Source organism: Linepithema humile, chromosome 6, assembly GCF_040581485.1.
Source record: "Linepithema humile isolate Giens D197 chromosome 6, Lhum_UNIL_v1.0, whole genome shotgun sequence".
In the NCBI taxonomy this organism is placed as follows: Eukaryota; Metazoa; Arthropoda; class Insecta; order Hymenoptera; family Formicidae; genus Linepithema; species Linepithema humile.
The window spans coordinates 6,424,796-6,445,849 of record NC_090133.1 but is presented as its reverse complement, the minus strand read 5'-3'; the positions used below and the strand labels follow the sequence as shown (position 1 = coordinate 6,445,849).

Here is a 21,054-nt window from a genome sequence, read left to right as displayed (position 1 = left end):
ATTTATCAATAACATGATACGAATTACCTTTCGTAAACGCGAAACCGCCAATCTGCAATGGTGGATTAACGCCAGCGGCGTTGAATGTGCATAAAATACGCATACGTCGCCAAAATCGGAATCGAAGCGGGACAGTAAAATTTTATTACTTCGCGTGTGCGGGCTCGGTTTCGAAAGTCATAACCACGGCTGTTTATGGCCGATCATACGGATACTGTGTCTCGATTCGGAACGACGATTTGCCGCCAAACGATACGAAGAATTCCCAGGATAGATCGTAATCCCTGACTCGTTTGTCGATAGTAGTGACGCTTTTAAGTACGCGAATCACGGTCTCTTCGTCACGAGCTCTGCCTCGAGAGATTCGCGAATTCGAGATTCTACACGATCCTCTTATTGCCGCTATATTTTTTTTCGCGATTACGCGTGAGAGGAAAATTCAACAGAGACATCACTATTCGGGAATTATTCAGTGTGCGTGAATTCGTGGTAACGCGTTCGTGCGGCTGCAAATGGAAGTGGCGAATTTACAGCGTTGATATTTTTTTTTTGCGAAATAGTGCAAACAGATGTTCCGACGGATATCCGATTCTGTTAGCTTTATTGGATTAACCCTCGCAGTCGCGTTCTTGGATACTAGCCAGCTGGCGAACTTTGGTCCTAATGTTTTCACTCGGACCGCTATTGTCCGGTGCTGATCGCATTATGTATACCGCGAAATGATATATTATAGAAATTTACGCGTTCGCGAATTAAAACTCTCGCGTTCAGAAACCATGCCGTGGTGCGCGTTTCAGGCACTTCAGCCCGATAAGCAGTCGTCTGATCATATTCTTCTCCCGTTCCTTAGTGATCAGCGCCCAGGGATTAATCGCCAAAGATAAGAGCGGCACATCTGATCCATACGTGACGGTGCAAGTTGGCAAAGTGAAGAAGCGCACGAGGACCATGCCGCGAGAGCTGAATCCAGTCTGGCACGAGAAGTTCTACTTGTAAGTAATTTCGACAAGTCTGCCAAGTACGCTCGCGGAATTCGTAATTCACTCCATTCTCAATCTTACTCCGACATTCTCCGTTTTCACAAGCAGATGACGTCAATTGTCGTGTTTATTCGCGCATGTTTACGCCCATCGAACCATGCATATGTTTTCGAATTGAGATATTAAATGCGTCAGCTGCATATGACAATATTTTCATTACTAAATTAATATTAATAATAATATTAATAAATTGTTCGATGCTGCGAGAAAAATGTATTTTAATTTAGTAACGCGAGTACAAGTTATTATAAAAAAATTCACGTTATTGAAAACGTTATTAAAAACGAATCTCCATTCGCAGCGAGTGCCACAATTCGTCCGACCGGATCAAGGTTCGAGTGTGGGACGAGGACAACGATTTGAAATCGAAGCTGAGGCAGAAGTTGACGAGGGAGAGCGATGACTTCCTCGGGCAAACTATTATCGAGGTGCGAACTCTCAGCGGTGAGATGGACGTCTGGTACAATCTGGAGAAGAGAACGGACAAGAGCGCGGTGTCCGGCGCTATTCGGCTGCACATCAGCGTCGAAATCAAGGGCGAGGAAAAAGTGGCGCCTTATCACGTGCAGTACACCTGCCTGCACGAGAATCTCTTCCACAGCCTGTGCGAGGAGAACGGCGGCATGGTGACGCTGCCTCAGGAGAAGGGCGACGACGCCTGGAAGGTCTATTTCGATCCTCCCGGCGAGGAGCTCGTCGACGAGTTCGCCATGCGCTACGGCATCGAGAGCATCTACCAGGCGATGACGTGAGTGTCGTCAACGACATTCGCTATGAAAATCGACTATCCTTATCCCCCTGTAACTTTTTCAAGTATACAAATCCGATTATGCTACTTTATGAAAATAGTTTCTCCACTCTAAATTCGAATATCAAGTAAATAATTTTTAAGCTTATTATTATAATTAGAATTATATTAAATTAAAACTAAAATTAAAAGGGGATTGAAATTAAAATTAAAATAGAAAAGCGAATTTAAATTTGCTCGGAATGAAATTTAGTTGGGAATATCATTTGAGGTAAAATTGTAACTTGAACCAGGACGACCTGTTTTATAATACGATCGCAACTTTATATCGCCGACCGATCTTATATTTTTCAGGCACTTCCACTGCCTCTCAACTAAGTACCTGTGCCCAGGCGTGCCGGCTGTTATGTCGACCCTCCTGGCGAACATAAATGCGTATTACGCCCACACGACCGCGAGTCCGGCCGTGTCGGCCAGTGATAGATTCGCCGCCAGTAACTTCGGGGTGAGTGCCGGATGTTGAAAGTCGCGCCGTGCGCGTACACCACGCAAGCAGTAGGGTAGGAACGTAAGAGAGTGAGGAATAGCGGATGCTGGGACCCGGTGAGAAATACCCTCGCAATTTCCTGGCCAAGCCAGCGCTATCCGTTATCCCACCGCTGCTTCTCATATCCTAGACAATCGCGCGTTGACTTGCGCGCTTACCGCCCAACTCTCTATCAATTACGTCCTCTCAGTGGATCCCGAGTGAGGGATCAGCTGACGCGGATATTCAAATAATTACTTTGCAAACTTTCGAAAGGGATTAAGTGACGCTCCCGGCAGCGCCGGAGGAGGGCGCTTTGAGTGAAATCTGAATCTCCGGACACTTAGCGGATTAGAACGGATTTCTTCTGAGAACAATGATCTGACTTCTCGCCGTAAATTGCAAAGAGCAACAAAATCTGAACGGGAAATATACGCGGGGATCTAAAAAACCTGTATTACTGTTATGAATTTACGTTTGGATAAAGGCCAAGGTCGTGCCTATATTTATAATAGTAACTTCATTGCTCATTTCTTAACCCACATTTTTTTAGAAGGAAGGAAAAAAATAGAAGAAAAGCATACACGCTAGTTAATTAAGATTTTAATTAAGATTTTCTTCGACCGCGTTCTTTCGCCACTATTTCAGCTGACTAGCAGCCAAGGCCGGTCAAATGGATTTTTCCCTGCCACGTAGAAAATATGGAAATTCTTTTTACGTTCCTCTACGCAGATCGACGTATCCTCTCGGTTCCCGTAAAACAACGAACGATATGTGGGTCGAAATTTCGCACAAAATTTGAATTCTCAAATACTTTAAATTCGCAAATCTCTTAATTCCAGTCGAACTACGGCTGTAGTTTAGGAGAGTGTGTTTTTCATATTCCTGAATTATGCATGATATTCTACTTCAAAAATATTACGCGAAATTTTACGGAAATTTTACGGAAATTTTACGGGCCGCGAAAACTCGCCACGATGAAAAGACTTTGAGAATCGAGAGAAAAACTCGATGAAGGAGCCTTTTAGCGGAACACGCATTTGTAAAAAGCTCTCGAGATAAAATATGGATTTATGGATGGACAGCGTAATTTTTGTCCGAAAAAGAAGGAAATCTTAGCGCAATCGTGATTAGCAAATGAAACAGGCTAAATAAATTTTTCTCGTTCGTAGAAAGAGAAATTCGTCAAGCTACTGGATCAGCTGCACAACTCCCTCAGGATCGACCTGTCGATGTATAGAAACAACTTCCCGGCTTCGAGCCAAGAGAAGCTGATGGACCTGAAGAGCACCGTGGACCTGCTGACGAGCATCACGTTCTTCCGCATGAAAGTCCAGGAGTTGTCGAGTCCGCCGCGCGCCAGCACCGTCGTCAAAGACTGCGTGAAAGCGTGCCTGCGATCGACCTATCAGTTCCTCTTCGAGAACTGTTACGATCTGTACAACAGGGAATTCCAAACGGATCCGAATGAAGCGAAGAGGGACACGGACGATCACGGGCCGCGGCTGGACTCGGTCGACTTCTGGCATAAACTGATCGCCCTGATAGTCTCGGTGATCGAAGAGGACAAGAACAGTTACGCGCCCGTGCTGAATCAATTCCCGCAGGAGCTAAACATCGGCCAGCTGTCGGCGGCCACTATGTGGTCGCTGTTCGCGGTGGACATGAAGTACGCCCTGGAAGAGCACGAGCAGCACAGGCTGTGCAAGTCCTCGGCCTACATGAATCTGCACTTCAAGGTCAAGTGGCTGCACGCCAACTACGTGAAGGACGTGCCGCCGTACAAGGGCGCGGTGCCGGAATATCCGGCCTGGTTCGAACCCTTCGTGATGCAATGGCTCAACGAGAACGACGACGTCTCGTTGGAGTATCTCCACGGTGCCTTTAGTAGAGATAAAAAGGAAGGCGTAAGTGATGCGCCGCGTGTCTTCATCTACTCGATATTGTTTGTTTTTTTTCCCCTCCTCTCGACAGTGTAACGTTCTCTAATCGTTCTTCGACGTTTTACAGTTCCAAAAGAGCAGCGAGCACGTGCTCTTCAGCGTCTCCGTCGTCGATGTCTTTACGCAGCTTACGCAATGCTTCGACGTGGTGTCAAAGCTCGAGTGCCCTGATCCAGAAATCTGGAAGAGGTATATGAAGAGATTCGCGAAGACCATCGTCAAGGTCCTGGTGGCTTACGCGGACATCGTGAGGAAGGAGTTCCCCAGCCATCTGAAGGAGGAGCGAATTGTATGTACTGGAGAAGAATTTCCGCCGAGTGACTTAACTAAATATCTTTCTATTCCGCAGGCCTGCATTCTGATGAACAACATCCAGCAGCTTCGGGTACAACTGGAAAAGATGTTCGAGTCGATGGGCGGCGACAAGCTCGAGGAAGATGCGGCGAACATATTGAAGGAATTGCAACAGCAACTCAACAGTGCTCTGGACGATCTAGCTATACTTTTTGCGAACAGTTTAGAGCCGCGAATAACGGTCTCCGTCAGGGAGCTAGGAGATCTTTTGCTGGCCATCAAAGGCGGAGGCCAGGGGACTCTGTCGCAGCCGCAAAGGAACAACGTGACCGCGGAGGCCGACGATGTTTTGAGGCCGCTCATGGTTCTGCTCGACGGCAGCTTATCTCTGTACGCTGAATCGTGCGAGAAAACGGTACTGAAACGACTACTGAAAGAATTGTGGAAGATCGTGATGAGGATCTTAGAGAAGACCGTCGTTTTGCCACCTATGACGGACAAGAGCGTATGTTGATCGTGATCGCGTTGCGACTAAATTTTCAAATTTAAAAGACTGATAAATTGAACGATGTCTACTGCAATTTATAATTCTTACTTTTTGCAGATGATGTTTAAAAATCTGACGGATAATGCCAAGAATCTCGCTGCGAACGCCAAGATAGAAGATATGTCGAAGCTATTTAAGAACCACATGGCCGGAAAACCCGACGTGAAGAACGCTCTCAGCGGTGTTATGGTGATTAATCATTCAGACACACTAACTTTCCGACAAAAATTAAATTAGTAGGAATAAATTATTCGAGTTAAATAAATCACGTGAATTAATTAAAAATAAGAGCAGTCATTTCGGCATTATGTTAACTATTCATTTGCCTAGGATATCTCAAAGGAAGTGGAAAAGAACCTTTCACCAAAGCAATGCGCTGTTCTCGACGTCGCTCTGGACACAATCAAGCAGTACTTCCACGCCGGCGGTAACGGCTTGAAGAAAACGTTCCTGGAAAAATCACCGGAGCTGCAGAGCCTCCGTTACGCGCTGAGTTTGTACACGCAAACAACGGACACCCTCATCAAGACCTTCGTCACCTCACAAGTCAATCAAGGTATGTTACAAATTTATCATTCGCATTACGAGTATATAAGCGCAATAATAACGACTATTATTTTTATATATGTATTTGTTTGTATCGCGAAACGCGATGAAAGAGAAATTATTCAGGAACACACACACCGAGAGCTAGAGTTAGACACAAACGATATGTCCTAACGACACATTACATTACACATTCCGTTCGCGCAAGCATCGCGCGAAGGATCGGAATATATCGGCGTATGCGTTTTCACACTTACATTACGACGTAATAAAAATTGTCGGGACAGTGCCGCTGAACGACGCGTCAACGCTACATCAGCGTCAGCGCTCGATGAGCAGCGAGAGAGGTGACGAAGGGGAAGGAGCCGAGGGTATGGAAAGCCTCGAGGAACCCCTTCGCCAGAGCAAGCCCTCTCTTCGTCGAGAGAGCCGACAAGGTACCACCAGACCAGACCTTAGAAGGTCGCGGGAAGTGTCGGAGAGAGTTTTAGGATGTAGTGAACTGATCGTTGCGCCGAAACGTCTTTCGATATCCACTTTTATTCCCTATTTTGCTTTTAACATATATTTATGTATGTTGAAATTATATATACAATATATTATTTTTTATATATATTAATTATATATATAATATATTATTATATATAATTGCAAATAGAAATATAATGATAATATCTGATAGCATTTGAGTTTGAATTCTAATATGATTTTTTTTATTCACAAAAAAAAAGAATGCTCCAAAGACGTCTCGACAATCGATAGCTGTGTTAGGAAGTTGTGCTGTTATCACTGCCGCTGCTGCTACTGCCGCCACTCTTGCTGCTACTACTGAGAACTTAACCGAACCGCAAATTGCCTCTTTCAGTCTCATATTCTTTTCAAGATAACGCTTTTGACACACATACACACATATGTGAAGAAAACTTTGCCTTTGGCCACCATGTCACCACACACGATCTTCTTACGAGCGAGTAGCATAATTACTCATTATTGCCTAGCGCTATAAATCATTTTATTCCTACAATGAGGTTTCCAAGGAGCGAATATCCAAGGGAAGGATTCACAGATCGATCGATGGATCATGCTTCACAAACGGAGGCATCATGTGGACACTTGTATCACACGCACTGCATTACAGAGATGATTATTCGGAGTTCTCCGAACTTTGAAAATAATTTTTCTGCTTCTCAATGCTGGACCGACGAAACTGGAAAATTTACAATTCTCAACACACGCTCTGTGTGGCTATGGAAATTTTGCGGTGGCTGACTTCGTCTTCTCTGATAATTACGCTAATGAAAATCGACAAATACCCGACAAATAGCGTGCCTATTATCGGAGCATGTAATCTGCTCTAGAAATAGCGACTGAGAAATAGACTGTATTAGCTTTAGTTTCAGATCATAGTGTCGGATAGAATCAGACGAAGTCCGCGTAGTCTAGATTTGCCATTTCTAGCTTGATACGCTTGTCGCATTCGAGCGTGAACTTTAATTGCAAACTTGTAAAGTTCCAGATACCTCCAATTCGGACGAGGGTTCGGTAGGCGAAGTAAGCATTCAAGTAGATCTCTTCACGCATCCGACAACGGGAGATCAGAAAGTCACTGTCAAAGGTAACTTTCGCGTTAAAGGTAATTTTCGCGATTTAGATAAAAATACTTAATATAAAATCAGAAATTCATAAAGAAAATTGCATTTTTAGTTGTGGCTGCGAACGATTTGAAATGGCAACTGGCAACGGGCATGTTCAGACCGTATGTTGAGGTGAATCTAATCGGTCCGCATCTCGCTGGCAAGAAGAGAAAACAATCGACGAAGTCGAAGAGTAACAACTGGTCGCCACAATTCAACGAGAGTTTCGACTTGTAAGTGAAATCTAACACTTTTCCATAATCACGAAATTTTTACCGACAAACTTTCTCCTAATTCCTGTCTCGCCTTTATCTTCAGCATGATCGGTAACGAGCAGCAACAGCTAGACTTCCACGAGTTGCACATCTGCGTGAAGGACTACTGCTTTGCGAGAGAGGACAGGCTCGTCGGAGTCGCGGTAATGCAGCTCAAGGACATCGTCGAGGAGGGTTCGTGCGCATGCTGGCTGTCGCTCGGCAAGCGCATCCAGATGGACGAGACCGGCTGGACGATCCTGCGCATACTCTCGCAGCGCAACAATGACGAGATCGCCAAGGAGTTTGTGAAGCTGAAGAGCGACATCAGGCAGGAGACACCGCTGCCGAATCCTACTTGAGGAGATGCGGCGCAGCGTTAATAAGCCGACAGCGAAGCGATTCGAGCACTTCGAGCTTGGAAAGAGCCCGAAGAGGAAAAGGAGGAGGAGGTGGAGAAGCAGGAGGCCGTCCAAAGGGAGTTAGCGTTCGATGTCTTCGGATCGAACGAAACCTTTCACGACTAATTCCGCGGGAAAAGAAGAAGAAGAAGAAGAAGAAGAAAAAGAAAAAGAAGAAGAAGACGACGAAGAAGACGAAGAAGAAGAAGAAGAAGAAAGAGCGACACGCGAGAGATATGTAATCCCATGTGATTCACGCGGATCGCTCGACGCGAAAACGATCACCCGAACCCTTCCGCCCTTCTCCGCGCGACACGACAGGGGAGGGACAATTCCTACTCAGCGAGATTGAATTTGTCGCGGAACTTCCTCCCTCCGACTTCCCTCGCGCCGCAGAGTTCGGTCGAGCGTGTTTCCTCTCCGTTTTTTACGAGTCACACATACACACAGAGCTTCAGCCCCGTCCCTGGACAGCGACGATGCACCCGGGAACCACCATCTTCCACTGATCTCGAGCTAGGAGGTACGAGACGAGCTAGGTCGACCCCGCGTGGCTCGGCGTGCGTCCGGCTACTACTACTACTTCTACAATAAGGAAAGAGGGGCGATTCCTCCCGCCCGCATTTCGGAGAAACTAAAGAAGAAGAAGAAGAAATAAGAAAAGTAATCGAGGAAGCGGAGCTCGGCAGCGACGATGACGAGCGACGCCCTAAAATACTAATACATAAGACAAAGAGACACATCGGACTCTTCTTCGTGCGAGTGCCGCAGGCGAGACACAAGGAGAGGGGGAGAAAATGGGGATACTGAAGGAGAGAGTGTTCGCGGAGATGAAGAAAACGCGAAAACGTGTTAAACAGTGCTGCCAGTACGCAATATATTTGGTAAATATTCGTAATGTAAGATTAGGACGAGAGATCAACAATCGCGAAGAAAAACTGAAACGCCGGTGCTTCGCGCGGAAAACGCGACGGACTCTCTCGGTCGGACGCGCCGCTGTTGAAAGACTGAAACCACAGAAGACGGAAGGACGAAGAGCGGGCCCGCGTACGGATCGGATCCTTGACCGCGACGCGGCCGCGCTAGCTGCTAAAGCAGGGAGCGAGTCGAGCGTATACATACAGAACGAGGCAAACACGTCGAGGAGGACCGCATACACGAAATTTAACACACACACACACACACATCCACAGACATACATATACATACAACATGTATACATGCGCGCGATACGACCGCGTCGTTTCTAGGCCGTTTGTTCGAAGAGGACGAGTTTACTGTAGATACGTGAAAACACATTGTTGACGAAGAAGTTTTTTCTAAATATACAGTTTAAATGTAGCATTGCGTACGACCAAATAGGCGCGCCCTGTGACGTCACTCAGCGGCGTGCCGTTAGTAATAAAAACAAAAAAAAGTTAGTAAGGCATTGTAATTGTAAAGTAACGTTCTTATTCGTAAGATTATATCAGAGATGATCCGTAAGAGTCTGATTGCTACTGATACTGTGTTGCCGCTGTTGCGAATGATGCCGAGATCCGGCCGGAAGCTTCGAGAGTCCAGTGAGTACCGCGCGACATATCGATTCCCACGATCGAGCGATAATTGAAAGAAACGCGTGAAGATTTCACGCCCGCGCCTCCAGAAATCGGTTCGCGTATGTATGTGTTTAATTGTAAAGTCGAAATTGAGATCACGGACCGCGTTGTGAACGCGAACTTTCCCTTTCTACGAACCGGCGAGCGAACCGGTTCTCCAAAATTGAACTTTTCGCCCTTACAAACAGCGCTGTCGATGTTCCATGTGTATCCGATTATCTCAATTGTTATCCGTGAATGATACCTAAGTCGACAAGGTACAAAAATTATCCGATCCATGTTGATAGAATCGCTCGTAATCTTGTGGCGCGCGCGCGGAAATAATTATACTGTAGCTTTTTGAGTCTTTAAACAATCGCTAACAACGGGTCTTTCTCACCAACACGATACGCTAAGACCGGACGTTAAAACTATCGCTATTACTACTGCGTTACCGTCTCTATCAGCTTCATCGCGTTTCTTGTTTCGTCTACTACTTGTACATAGCGGACGTTCGTCTGAAACGTTCATAGAAACGCGTCTCCGCGATCTTTCTCACGAAAATTTGTATCGGATCGGTGGCGAAGGGACAATTGAGAACGATCGCGTCCCCCGCGCGACAGTCGCGATCGCACGAAGCTTCGGTCGGATCCCTCCGTGAGAGAAACACAAATGCACGCGACCTCGAATCCGATGGATCCAGTCATCGTCCAGCCCGATACAGAGCCCGGGCAGGCAGGTACAACACTTCGGAGATTACGCTATTATATTCAAAAGTTTCTACTACGTAGTACGTCTAGATTATACTTACGTATTGTGTATAGTGTCTAAACTGCTGATGTAGCTGCGAGCGCGGGATTAATGACCGAGGAAAAAAAAAACAGAGAGAGAGACAAGAGTCACCCAAAAACGAACGTTCGATCGTCTCAGTTGCAGGTGCTTCCCAAATATAAATATCGAAATTTCACAACACAAATTCAAGAAAATTCTAGAAACTTGGAAAAAAATTGATTTTATAATGTCAAGGAAAGTAAATTAACATATTTCAACCAACCAGTAAATTAATTTATATTCATTAAGTTTAGATAAATTTACTCGAGCTCTTATGCAATTCATTCATTAACATTATTGAAGCATCGAACTCTTGAAATATATATCTTCCATTATTATTAGTATCTTGCTAGAACCCTTCGATTTCAACCGTTCATAAATCGATACACGAAACACCCGCAACTGAGCCTGTCGTTGGCGTTGTTGGAAATCCAAAGAAGCAGGAAAGAAAAACACGGGTCCGCGACCTCGCCACCATCTTCATTTGTAAAAGTGTCTATTTTCTCCGCTGCCTAACTAAGTACATTTACTGAATATGAAAGGGCTGGCGAATTCGGCACCCAGATCGGCCTCGTCGACGACACACTCGGACGATACATCGTCACCCGTTTCCTCCCGATCGACTGACAAGCCTCGATCATTGGAAATCTATCCGCAATCACCCGCGATTGTCGACGGGGTCGGCCGCCAATTTTTCCTCCTACTCTCCGCTTCGATTAATATCTTGTAAGCTTAATGAAAATATCTCGTGTATTCTGTGATAATTACCCCTTAAAGAGGACACTAACATGCTACACTTTACACGCACAAGGAAACATACACATAGATACACGTACACGTACGAAGGGAGAACCGCAGACGGAATCCACATATACGGAGATAGAGAAGATTGTACGAAAGGACAAACATAACAAAGATATAGATATGATCTATACGCCATTACACCGAACATAGCAACAGTATTTTTCTTCTTTAAACACATTCCCATATATTTCTTATTCTCTGTAATCATTAAACGTCCGAGGAGTCTCGTCGGGATGGTGACGAAAGTGAGAGACAGAGAGAGATATATATATATATATAGATATATATATATAGATATATACTATGTATAGAGTGATCCAGGCTCGCCTCCACTTCCTTTCATCTACCGATCCTGTGACCAATTCGCGGTTGATTTCTCCTTAGCGAAAGTTTGATCCTTTTCCACAACTTTCTAATGTTAAATTCTAAGTCTCAAATAAAAAATGCTATGAAAGTAAAATTCACTTCGAATTGAATAAAGGTTTTAAAGGCTCCGTCGTCTTCTATTGCACGCCGAAGTTCTTGTCGCTTTTTATTGTCTCACAGTTAACAAAGAGTTAATCGTTATACCTCGACACATTTTGTTAAGGAAAAATACTCGAAATTGATCGGAGAGTCCGTAGATGGGGCGCGCGGAACCTGGGACACCCTGTGTGTACCGCAATAACAAATCATAATGCTTCACCCGCGATTTTATCAGCCGCATGGATAATCAAGCAGGTACGGATACGATATACAGACACGAAAATTACGGGACGCAAAAGTGTGCCGCGCATAACGGCAGTGATGCTTTCGGTCTCGATGTACGATTACGCATAAGAATGGCGCGATTAATCGATAGCGACGAGAAAGAACGCGATCCAGCCGTTCGAAGAATGTAAAATGCTATGAGTGAGAGAAACTCTGAGAAAATCACGTTCAAACCAAATGTTTTAGCGCGAGTAATGGAGTTTTACAAATTTCTTGCCTTCCCTAAAAATCTGCTTCTTCATAGTTTTTTACCATTCATCATGCTGCAGATTATTTAACACTCTGAACACCTCGAATTTTGTAAATAATATGTCAATCGCGGGAAACATTCTCGTCCCGAAAGATTAGAGTCATCGCGGTCTTCGAATCGATCCGTCGTCGCTCTCCAGATTTTTTCGTACGAAAGAGGTACAAAGCTTTAATGGAGGTCAAGTAGTTGCCTGTCGAAGAGGAAAAGACTGTCCGTAAAGGAATGCCGCAAACTTTTGCGTCCATGAAGAAAACCAAGGCCAGAAATTCAAAGTTAGACATTCCAGACCGCTTTAAGCGAGACGCGTTAGTAAGGAAACGAAAGATCAATGAAACTAAGGAGAGATAAAAAAAGATATACACAACTGTTGACAATACTATGCTTGAGAATCGTATGACACGTATGTAATGTACCTAATAAATATATAAAACAAGACGGGATGTTTGTGTTTCGTAAGTAAAAGCGTACTAAGAGTATTAAACTCGTAACAAAGCGCGAGAAGATTGCCGCACTCGCGCAACGCGAAAACGCCGCGTAACTTTTGCGCGGATCGCCGCGGTGGTTTATTAGGTAATTACGTCTAACGAGCAAAAAAAAAAAAGAGAAGCAACTTCGTCGTCCCACGGAGAGCGCCGTTTACTGTCGAAAAACTTTTTCAAACAAAGGAATACGAAAAGAGAGAAAGAGAGAGATTTCAACGACACACAGCCGCTATGCAGGCCATGAGTGTATGCAAGGTGAACCTAAGCAATTGTATCCGAGTTTTCAAACACGCACATTCACAAAGAATATCTATTTACTGAGAAAGAAACGGAGAGAAAGAAAGAGAGAGTACCAAAATCCTCCTTAATAAATGTTTCTGTTTCTTCACTCACACACATCGGCGAGTTGTTCTCCAGCGAACTGGATGCGCATATATATGTATATAACGCTACACATATGAATGTACACGTGAGATACATGTATACAGACAGACACACGGACACGCATTCACGGGCGGGATAGCGCTTGTGTGACTCCGCACTCACACGACCGAAGCACCGAACGCACGCGTCGTCGTTACGACGTTTCCCATCCCGCGAGCGGATCATCATCGCCATCATCATCATCGTCGCGACGAGCACCAGTATTGTCCTCGCTAATCGATTCGCTCGAAACACGATGACAATTCGCTTGTACCGAGCGGCGATTGTGCAATTTGGACAAGCGCGTTGCCTCCCGTAATCCTGACAATCCTGGTGACATAAATACCTAGCATGACGCAATCACACGGAGGACGATCGACTTGCATCAATCGCACCGTTCAATTAGAGATAGAGATCCCATATACATACGTCACTCGCCTCGTTTTAGGAATATTATCACGCGTCATTCATCAATATCGTGCCGCACGTTAGTTAGCGAATGAAAGAGCTATAAAAGGCGTGAATCTTTCCTTTCAGTTACAATATATCTTATTTGTATACGTTACTGAGAGATATATGGATTGTAGAATAATTCGTTAAACGTTTCTTGTTAATATTGAAATCGTGAAATCTAAATATCATACGACCAATTCCACGGCCCGTATTCTGGCGGCACATTTGATGTAAAAGCGATTGTCTAACTCCCGTCACATTGACGTTAAAGACGACCTTCGTATTAGACAAATAAAATCGAAGCATCGAACGGTCGTATTTTTGTGCGCTAACTGTGCGACGAGAACACGGTCCTGACTATTTATTTATATTTATTTGATGAGTTTGTATATATAAAAATAATCGGGATAAAGAGAGAGAATGTACAAATGAAGTTGAAAGTGAAGTGTGATATGAAGAGCAAGAGTGAGTGCAGCAAAGTCGGTTCTCTATAAGAGAAAGACTTGCAAACTGAGTGAGAGCGAAAGATGTTGCTACAAGGGATTGAACCTGACCGATTAATTAGTTAATTAAAGGAAAATATTGTAATAGAATGACAAGAAAGACGGACGAGAGAAACATATATTAGAGCTATATCATCGTTGAATCATCGCGCCACGTGCCATATCATCGCATTATATATATCAGAGAAAGACAGAGTTTAAATATTATTAACTTTAAGTCGTAGAGCTAGATATATATATATGCATATACATATATACAGCGTCACGGAATCACGCGAGAAATCCGGCATGTGTACAGCATTCGTTCGACTAACTGTGATTTGTTGCTGGTCTTTATTCGAGTGATATGATATCCGACGGTATGATTGCGCGGACGAAGGAGCGAATGAACGAATGAATGGAGATATATGAAATGCTTTTTTAATTAAAAAAAAAAAACTGAGTATCATAGAATACTTGGGTATTTAATGGATATCCAAAAATATTCACTGTGTAAATGTTCAATATCAGACTGAACTCTAAGGCTAATAATCGCGAAATAATATAAATGTGACACGCTTGTTCCTTCTTCATTCAATCGCTTCTTCGGATGCTCCTGTGTGTATGCAATTTAATGACGCGAGTACATGTTTTGCTGCACCGAATGCTCGAATATCGACCGATCGCGGTTGCAATCGCGGATCGCGACCGTTTGCTCGTTGTCGAAGACCACGAGGTTTTCGATGTGGCGGAAGACGAGGGAAGAAAACTCAAATCGTCAGCGCGAATTCGTTCATTGTCATCCTCATCGTCATGATAAGCGAGTCACACTCGCGTCGTCACGTCGACACCGCACGAAGCGTCCGTTCGCCGTTGCCCAACCGAATACCCGTTGTAATCTAATTTTTTCGCATTGACAGTACACAACGCACGTGTAAGATATTATCGCATCTCGATCGTGTATTCACAGAATATATTGCACATACGACTTGCACATATTATATACATATTACGAGTGTGTATATACATTATATATATACATGATCATGTGGCCCCCAGCCGACGCTGTCTCATCCCCCCAATTATGATTGAAATTGTTGTAAATTTTTACGATTTTATTAATTCTATTTCAATTTTCCTCGATTGCTCGCAATTCAAAAACATATCTGAAATTCATAATAGCTTGACAGAAAATGTAATATTATGTAATTCTACATATTTTCACTATCAATAATATTTTGCCATTATGATTTATATTATTACATAAAATGTCTCATTAAATAAGCTTTTCTTCAGCTGCAAATTCTTTAATAAAATTTTAATTAAAAATTAAAAAAACATAATGTTGATAAATGTAATTACAACAAATACGATTTTTCTTGTCATTTTTGAAGAAAAATAAAATATAAATTGTTTGCAAAAATCTGCAACAAAGAATCTACAATTAAATGTAGTTAAAGAGAGACTTTGTTAAAATATATATATATTTCGCACTCAAATATCCATAAATGAAAAAATACGAATAATTTGTTTCATGTCAGTTGCGTGAAATTTTATTTCATCAAAAATTTTAAAACAAAAAGAGACAGCTACGGCAGTTTTCGATTTCTAAATGCCCATGGTCTCCCCAAAATTCCGGTATTTCTGCACGCATCCATGTGTTGTCCGCCATGTGTTGTCTATTATAATACGCTGCGCCGTCTTTTTTCCGACTATCGTTCCCCTTTTTCATCTCGACGAAAGTAGGAACACGTAGGCAAGCGAATCGAGCGAGAGGTGCAAAATAAAGATTGAGTAAACAAAATACTTTCCACAGATCATCGTTTTCGGGACAATATTATATGGAGAAGAAAGATGAAATACTCCATTTGTTTAATATGTTGAAAAAGACAGATAGACGGACGTTGGTTTTATGATTACTTCATTGCGTTACGTTGTATCATCGTATACACTTCCGTTGTAAATGTTTAAAAAAAAAAACGTGTTTGCCTATGGTAAAGTTGTTCGCATCGCGAGGAGGAATCGTAGCGGCTGCCTTTTGCTCGATCTCTGATCTTCAAAGGGATCGAAAAATCTCATCGATTCTCGTTGAAACGATTCTATCGATGCCGATTGATTCCCAGTACGCAAGTTTCATCTGTTTCTTTCTAGATAATAATGTAATACGTAGTATAATAAACGTATAATAATAGACGCAATTTAGTTAACGGCGAGTAACGCTAACAAATCGGACAGGTAGAATCGAATCAGAAATACGAGAATGGATTTGTATAAATGCTCGGACGATCAGTAGCCGCTCTATCCTGCCTTCGCGAATTTGTAAAGTATCGAAGTACCGTTGATGCGGATGTAAGAGCGAAGTAAATGAATCGCACGTTTTCGATATATGACAGATTTTTAATTTTGCATTTTCCCTCCCTCATAGTTCATTCGCACAGTTCTCTCGCGCGCGTTCCTCGTTTTGCGATCAATGTACCATATCCAAAGGGTGCTCTTAAAGTGGACAGCGAAATGAAAAGAGAAAGCGTTTACGATGTATTAAAAGACGGTATGTACCGTTAAGTACGGGATAGAAAGGATGGCTTTCTTATCGGGATAAGCTGCCTCAGGGGAAGGTAATCCAGGGACTCTAATAAAACTTATCCGAAATTATCAGTCTGAGATTATTCTACTTGTCGCCAGAGCCATGCCCATGGCCTTCCTTTACTCCATCCTTTGTACATTTTTCATGTAAGATGATCATTATTAAATTAAATTTGCAAGCTAACGTATCTTAGAATATCACAATCTGTCCCCCCAAAAAGGTATACTTATAACAAGATTAGAAGATTATTTTCATGGATAAAAACAGAGATAAAGTATAATTTGTTTACCAATAAAGTTATTTTTCAATTTTGTGTCGATGCATATTAAACATTTTGTTCATAAATATCGGCATCTCAAGAAGAATATTGACATGTAAAGAATTAAATAACATACCACTTTTAGAAAGAGAGAGAGAGAGAAAAGACAAGAGAGAAGTAAAAAATATAAGATAAACGTACAGATATAAATAACAGATTTTTTAAAACATTTTAGTTTGATTAAATAATTTGGCTATTTTCTCATTTTTCTGTCCGAAAGATAATACGCAGCATGATCATCTGCGATTCAGCAATATGAATCTTATAATACTAGTAAATGCAGTAAGTATTTCAGTTATCTTACCAAAGAATTGATTACTTATCTCAAATCCTAATTTAAAAGCACATCATATACGCATACAAATAACACATTATCACTAACTACTTATTAGAACATTTATTCAGTACTATACATTCTTTCTTCTTGGAAAGACATATACGTATACTGCACAGCAATTAAATTAATGGAATTCCCTTAACTAGTAATAAAGATTTCATTAGGAGCCTTATAAAACTTCTTGTACTCCTTTGCGTATTCTAATTCTTTCTGAAATAATAAATAATAATCATGAGTTTTCTCTGTTGAAAATATTATATCTAAATGACTAATAAATTACTTTCACTGATGATAATACATCTTAAACTTAGTTCAAATGATTCTAAAGTTACAACTGATTAAATTAATGTTGAAGTCAACCAATGCTGACAAAGTTCAAGATGTATTTAACAAATTAAGTATCACAATAATCACAGAGGTTACCTGTAACAATTTCTGATCTGGTATTCTCGGACATGGACCAAATGGATCTTTCGATCCATAAAACCAGTCCGTAGCAAGACTCACATTGAGATGTACAAGCAGCATTACTTGTAATATACTGGCTACCGACTTTACCATTATTATACAGACAAATTAAAAGATAACCAATTTACTCTGACCAAGACGTAACAATGACTGACGTAACAGATGGTCTGTTTTGCACAGCTATACCTCCTGTACTTTATCGCTCTTCTCTTTTTCTCTTCAATATTTATTTCATATCTGTCTCATTTTACGTGCAGAAAACCTAACCTAACCTAACGCAGATGTGAAGAACAAACTCTACGTCAAAATGCAATGCTGCCAATGTGACAACACTAAAATTTGCTCCTGAATTACATCTATTTAGAATTACTTAAAATACATAAATAAGTTACAAATTTTATATATATTTCTATCGTCTGCGTTAAGATATTTTAATATTACTTTTAATGTGGAAATCCAGAAATTACATTAATATTTTTCCTTCTATAATATTATTTTCACAATTCTCTCTTTCATTCTCTCTCTCTCTTCAAATTAAAATAAAAACACAAGTTGAAGATCACTTACCATGCACACACATATGATGCACAGCAGCAGAGTTGTAGAAGAAATGAAGATCTGTAAAACACAAATATTGTCAAATTATAATAATGCCGTACTAATTAATAAATGCAAATATAGCAAATAATAAATAAATAATAAATTACTCTCTGGTTGCTCTGTCATTATTTGATGTCCTCTCCAAATCTTCTGGTCATTTCTCTGGCTATTTTTTATGGCGCACTAACACAATATCAGATTCACTCGCGAGAACATAACTCATCACGATCGCGTGCTTATCGATATTAAACACACTCGCGACACGTATTTTATTACATTACGACATTATTTTATTGCGACGTATTTTAATCGCGATCGCGCGACATTCTGCACAGCACTCCCGACTCATATTTTTTCATATGTTGCGAAATCGCACGGCACATTTTACAACACTCCCGACTCGCGATTTTTCATATTGCGATATCGTGCGACATACTGCACAGCGCTCCCGGCGAACACGTTATCAAATTACAACGATCACAACGATACTTTGTACGGCACTCCGAACACTTATTTTGTTATATTGTCGAAGAAATAACGCGAGAACAATGACTACACAAATTTACGAACAATTCGACACTTCTAGCATTCCGTAATGGCGACGAAATTGAAAATCGCGCGAACTTCATACGCTACCCACCGCAGTAATGCAACATCTATTTCTAACTAGACTTTATATAAAAAATAATATATATTTGTGTTACAGAACGTTTAGAGTGTTTTATTATCTCGTATTCTGATATAAAAAAAGTTCAAGTTAAAATCAAATATAAATATTCGCGAAATAAAAGAATGTTTTTACAACGAGAGGGTATTAAAATATTCTAGGAACATTTAATCTGGATTAATGTATCATTCATATTCCTTCTTTTATCGATAGTGAACTTGTCGGAATGAACTTGGCATAAAATAACAGCCAATCACAGCATGTTATGCGAGACAAAAGTGAAACGAACTTCTTCTGGCGCCAACAGGTGGCGACAAAGGTACACCGTGCAGAATGGATGAAACCGGCTGGCAGTCGATCGTTGGCCGTCATCGCGCGAGGACGGCAAGATCACCCTTGGTTCAACTGTTGGGTATCCGTTTCGCGCAACGCGATTGGTTAACAGCTCTTCCGCAAGCCCCGCCTACCAGGTGGCTGTTCGAAAGTGTGTAGTAGTGTTTTCTTACGCCGAAACGACGGGCGCTGTTCTCCTCTCACGGTGTTCAATCGCAGGAAAAATTCGAAATGGGTCGTGTCAGTGCGCTAATATACGACGGCTGAGAAGGAGTCGAGTAAGTCGAAAATCGTGATCGTGTTCGAGGATGCTACACGGGGTGCTGCTGTCACGCTGTGATACCGTGTCCGGGGGGGTCCTTAGCTCCCGAGTCTGGTGTGTCGGAGGTTGAGGAAGAAAGAGAAAGAGAGAGAGGAAGAGAAAGAACGGAGATCGTGCACGAGAGGTGGCGACTGCGGTGGCAGTGGCAGCAGAGGTGGTGCGAGCGTGGTGAGAAGGAAAAACACGTTTCGCGAGGGAACGTCTCGTCTCACGTCGAGAGTTCCGGCTGAAGATATCGGTGTTCGTCGGTGCCGTCCGGCGGTGTTCGTTCCGCGCGCCGTACGGCGCGAACTTCGCGCCCCGCGAAACTTGTCCGATCGACGACAGTGAAAAGGAAAGAAAGGAACAAAAGATAAAGCAGAAAACGGTGAGTGCGAAGAGAGAAGTGCGAGTTGTCGTCGTGCTTCGCTTTACGGGCTGAGCTCGGCTTTAGCAGCCGAGCGAACGAACGAACGAGCGAGGCAACGGAGGACGTCAGCTGTGTGTGCTGCGCCAAGGGGACGTGACTCGTGCGCGAGTGGAAGCAGGATAAGGCGAGCGAGCAAGCGGGACAGTGAGAAGCCGCGCACACGGCCGATATGGGAGACGGAGAAATGGCGCTGGTGCCAGGTGTCCAGTATGGTTTATCATCGCACAGCTATCTCGGCGAGCACAAGGCCATGATCTTCACGAAGCTCACCGACTCAGCGTCCCGTTCCATCCACGAATACATCAAGATCCGGGTGAGTAGTCCTTGTTATATACATAATGCTTTTCGCGTTGGAGAGGCTAGGATTGTCGTTCGCGCGCGCGCGCGCGCGGGCTTACCGATTATGTATGTTCGGGCGCTCAAGCGTGTATACTACTGACATACGCGTACGTACATATCTATGTACGTACGTATCGTGTGCGGCAAACTGCGGCGTGTGTGTACGCGCGCGTGGCTGCGTACGTGTGTCGTAATATCGTGCCAAGGAGAGAGAATGAGAGACGGCGAAACACTCGATTATCGTGTCGCTCGCCATATTTTGTGCGAAATTTCGTCGTGACGACGTCTTCTTGTCGTCGTCGCCACTTGGGAACTCTTCGACGGGCTCGGTTTTCTCTCTCCTCTCTCTCCCTTCTCCCCTTCTCTTCTCTTCCTTCTCTCTTCTTCCCCATATTCCTCTCTCTTTTCTCTCTCTTCTTGTGATCCGCTCTCCTCGAAGATCACGCTCAAGAGAGGGTCACATTGGCTCTCTTTACAAGCAGCTGCTCTCTCTTTCTCTTTCTTTTTCACCTGCGAGAGAGCCACGAGAACTTTTCACGGGTGCTCACGAAGCCGATAAACTCGAAAATTCGATACGCCCCCGTCTCGGCGTACGGTCTCCCTTTTTGCGGCTTTCGAAGCAGCGAGCGAGCGAGTCGCGCGATGTCGACACGTCTGCTGCTTTGACAACGGCAATTACGTAATATGAGAG

At 43.0% G+C, this 21,054-nt stretch overlaps 2 protein-coding genes and 1 long non-coding RNA gene across 18 annotated transcripts in view; 2 read left to right on the top strand and 1 right to left on the bottom strand.

Moving 5' to 3' along the window:
- unc-13 overlaps positions 1–16,637 on the top strand; it is a 93,655-nt gene extending 77,018 nt beyond the window's left edge. For 6 of the 16 annotated variants that reach the window (XM_067356498.1, XM_067356496.1, XM_067356497.1 and 3 more), the window contains 12 exons: positions 851–992; positions 1,342–1,788; positions 2,143–2,293; positions 3,487–4,221; positions 4,325–4,546; positions 4,607–5,056; positions 5,156–5,287; positions 5,429–5,654; positions 5,932–6,081; positions 7,155–7,277; positions 7,349–7,511; positions 7,597–16,637. In XM_067356498.1, the coding sequence (XP_067212599.1) occupies positions 851–992; positions 1,342–1,788; positions 2,143–2,293; positions 3,487–4,221; positions 4,325–4,546; positions 4,607–5,056; positions 5,156–5,287; positions 5,429–5,654; positions 5,932–6,081; positions 7,155–7,277; positions 7,349–7,511; positions 7,597–7,894 (3,239 nt within the window). In that variant the 3' untranslated portion in view covers positions 7,895–16,637. The remainder of the gene's footprint in view (positions 1–850; positions 993–1,341; positions 1,789–2,142; positions 2,294–3,486; positions 4,222–4,324; positions 4,547–4,606; positions 5,057–5,155; positions 5,288–5,428; positions 5,655–5,931; positions 6,082–7,154; positions 7,278–7,348; positions 7,512–7,596) is intronic. The other 10 variants (XM_067356504.1, XM_067356502.1, XM_067356509.1 and 7 more) reach the window with 8 other exon arrangements.
- Positions 16,638–17,727: 1,090 nt separating this feature from the next.
- On the bottom strand, positions 17,728–19,225 carry LOC137000340 (uncharacterized). Its single transcript, XR_010890599.1, has 2 exons — positions 18,401–19,225; positions 17,728–18,311 (listed from the first exon to the last, which is right to left on the bottom strand). It is a non-coding gene; the product is annotated as an uncharacterized lncRNA (long non-coding RNA).
- Positions 19,226–19,338: 113 nt separating this feature from the next.
- Su(Tpl) (Suppressor of Triplolethal) overlaps positions 19,339–21,054 on the top strand; it is an 82,795-nt gene continuing 81,079 nt past the window's right edge. The window contains exon 1 of the mRNA XM_012377499.2: positions 19,339–20,337. Within this exon, the coding sequence (XP_012232922.1) occupies positions 20,194–20,337 (144 nt within the window). The 5' untranslated portion in view covers positions 19,339–20,193. The remainder of the gene's footprint in view (positions 20,338–21,054) is intronic.